At 47.7% G+C, this 2236-nt stretch overlaps 1 protein-coding gene across 1 annotated transcript; it reads left to right on the forward strand.

Annotated features, from left to right (window-relative positions):
• Positions 1–859: 859 nt before the first annotated feature.
• LOC124702137 (50S ribosomal protein L10, chloroplastic-like) lies at positions 860–1690 on the forward strand. The gene has a single exon (XM_047234249.1). It carries the CDS (start codon positions 926–928, stop codon positions 1583–1585), a length of 660 nt encoding a protein of 219 aa, XP_047090205.1. The 5' UTR covers positions 860–925; the 3' UTR covers positions 1586–1690.
• The last annotated feature ends 546 nt before the right edge of the window (positions 1691–2236 follow it).

The following is a 2236-nucleotide window of genomic DNA, read 5'->3' on the forward strand; positions in this document are numbered from 1 at the left end:
GACATGCTAGATTTGACAAAAGGGGATATGACATCGAATTACAGGAATGGTTCTATTCGGTTTTTAATTTTTTTAAATTAACGTCTCGGTTTGGGAGATGTTGGGGCATGTTAAGTGCCTACAATCAAACCATGAGCAACATACAAAGTAGATGTTGGTGAAGGGGATACGACATCAAATTACATGAAAGGTTCAATTTTTGATTTTTCTGAATTAACATATCGGTTTGAGAGATGTTGTGGCATGTCAAGTACCTACAAGCCAAACCATGAGCAACATACACAGTAGATGTTACAAATAAGAAATTCTCTTTTAGCAAGGTGGCTAAAAAACTTGGGTCTGTACCAATTTTGGCAATGCCTTTGGAACTCTTTTTTTGGCCTTAGGCAACTAAAACTGTCGTTTTTAGCAATTCAGGGAAAATATAGCAATGATAGTTTAAATGCACTAACCATTTGGCTTTATACCACACCACCGCTCAATTCACATTTCCTCTTCTTAGGGCCCCTTTAATTCATAGGATTTTTTATAGGAATTGTGTAGAATTTAGATTATATAGAAAAAATTCATATATAAGTTGTTTGATTCATAGGAATATTTCCTATATCAACTAATCCTGCAATTATTTTCATATTTTCATAGGATTGAAGAATGCATGGCATTTCAATCCTGTGATTTCTATTCCTATTATTTTTCTATCCTATGATTGAATCAAAATGAGCCCTTAAAATCTTACTGTAACCGCTCTCTCCAAGAAAACGAGTTGGGCTCACTGGATAGGCGGACCCACATGATCCAAAGGTCCACGAACACCGCGTCCACGAAAAGAAACCACCATCTTCTCCACAGATAAGCTCCTCTTCCACTCTACTCTATCCTCCTCGCCGTCCCCTCCCCAACCCAAACCCCTCCCGGCGCCAAGAAAATGGAGACCTCCTTCCTCCCGACCGCGCGGCCCCTCCCGTCCTTCCAAACCCTCGCCGCCGCCGCCCCGCGCTGCCCGCGCCCTCTGCGGCGCTCCACCATCCGCGCGGCCATCTCCCGCGGGCGCAAGGAGGACACGGTGGCGGCCGTGCGCGAGCAGCTGGAGGGGTGCTACCTCCTGGCGGGCATCCGGTACGAGGGGCTGACGGTGAAGCAGTTCCAGGGCATCCGCGACGCGCTGCCGGAGTCGTGCCACCTGCTGGTGGCCAAGAACACGCTGGTGGGGAAGGCCATCGAGGGCACGCCCTGGGAGGCGCTCAAGCCGTGCATGAAGGGCATGAACGCCTGGCTCTTCGTCCACACCGAGGAGGTCCCCGCCGCGCTCAAGCCCTACCGCGCCTTCCAGAAGGAGGAGCGCGTCGAGGACACCAACGACTTCATCGGGGCCGTCTTCGAGGGCAAGTACTACCAGCCCGCCGACTTCAAGTCGCTCGAGACTATGCCCAGCCGCGCCGAGGTCTACTCCAAGCTGCTCGGCGCCCTCAATGGCCCCGCCACCGGCCTCGTCACCACGCTGCAGGCGCCAGCCAGGGAAGTGGTCGCCGTGCTCTCCGCCTACGTGCGCAAGCTCGAGGAGGAGGCCGGTGCCGGCGCCGCCTAGTGTAGGTTGTGGCTCACATTCTCTCATCTCACTCTCTATCTGTACAATTCCTTGTACTACGTTTACTGTCTTCCATTTTAATTGAATCACAAGTTTTCCCCTTCACAATGTGTGGCCTCTGTACTTGGGTAGTGTCTCTTGCCTGCGGGTGTCCTGCTTTAGGATTTGGAAACAGAAGGTTTGAGGATTTGGCAATGGATATTATGTTGATAATTAATTTGGTTTGTATGAGAGCAAGTCTAATAGCCTGAGCAGGCATGGAAAACAATGGGAATGTTTAGCTATTCTTGTGTCGGTGTATCCAAAGATTCAGATGAAATATCCCTTTTAAGCGAACATGAGATGTCATCCTAATCATTGACTAAATCATGCTATGATTCTGAAGGTAGAAAAAATGTGAGTGTATGCCTATATAGTCCTACCACAAAACCATGGTGGCTTCACAACCTTCACTCCCCGATACTAAACAACTCAAAGAATTCAGATTTCAGTTAACACTGGATAGGAGATTCAAATTCTTCTGACTTGCAACCTGTCGTTTCCTGTTAATTGCCAAACTACCATACACAATGAATTCATAAATGTTGACCTCTTGTTCAAATTTTTTTTTTGTTGAACTCTGAACATGCATTTGGTTCAAAACAACATGGC

This window comes from Lolium rigidum, chromosome 3 (genome assembly GCF_022539505.1).
Source record: "Lolium rigidum isolate FL_2022 chromosome 3, APGP_CSIRO_Lrig_0.1, whole genome shotgun sequence".
NCBI classification, from domain to species: domain Eukaryota; kingdom Viridiplantae; phylum Streptophyta; class Magnoliopsida; order Poales; family Poaceae; genus Lolium; species Lolium rigidum.

Bases quoted from the DNA above. Each gene is read 5' to 3' on its own strand.
- LOC124702137 (XM_047234249.1), top strand. From the start codon at position 926: ATGGAGACCTCCTTCCTCCCGACCGCGCGGCCCCTCCCGTCCTTCCAA.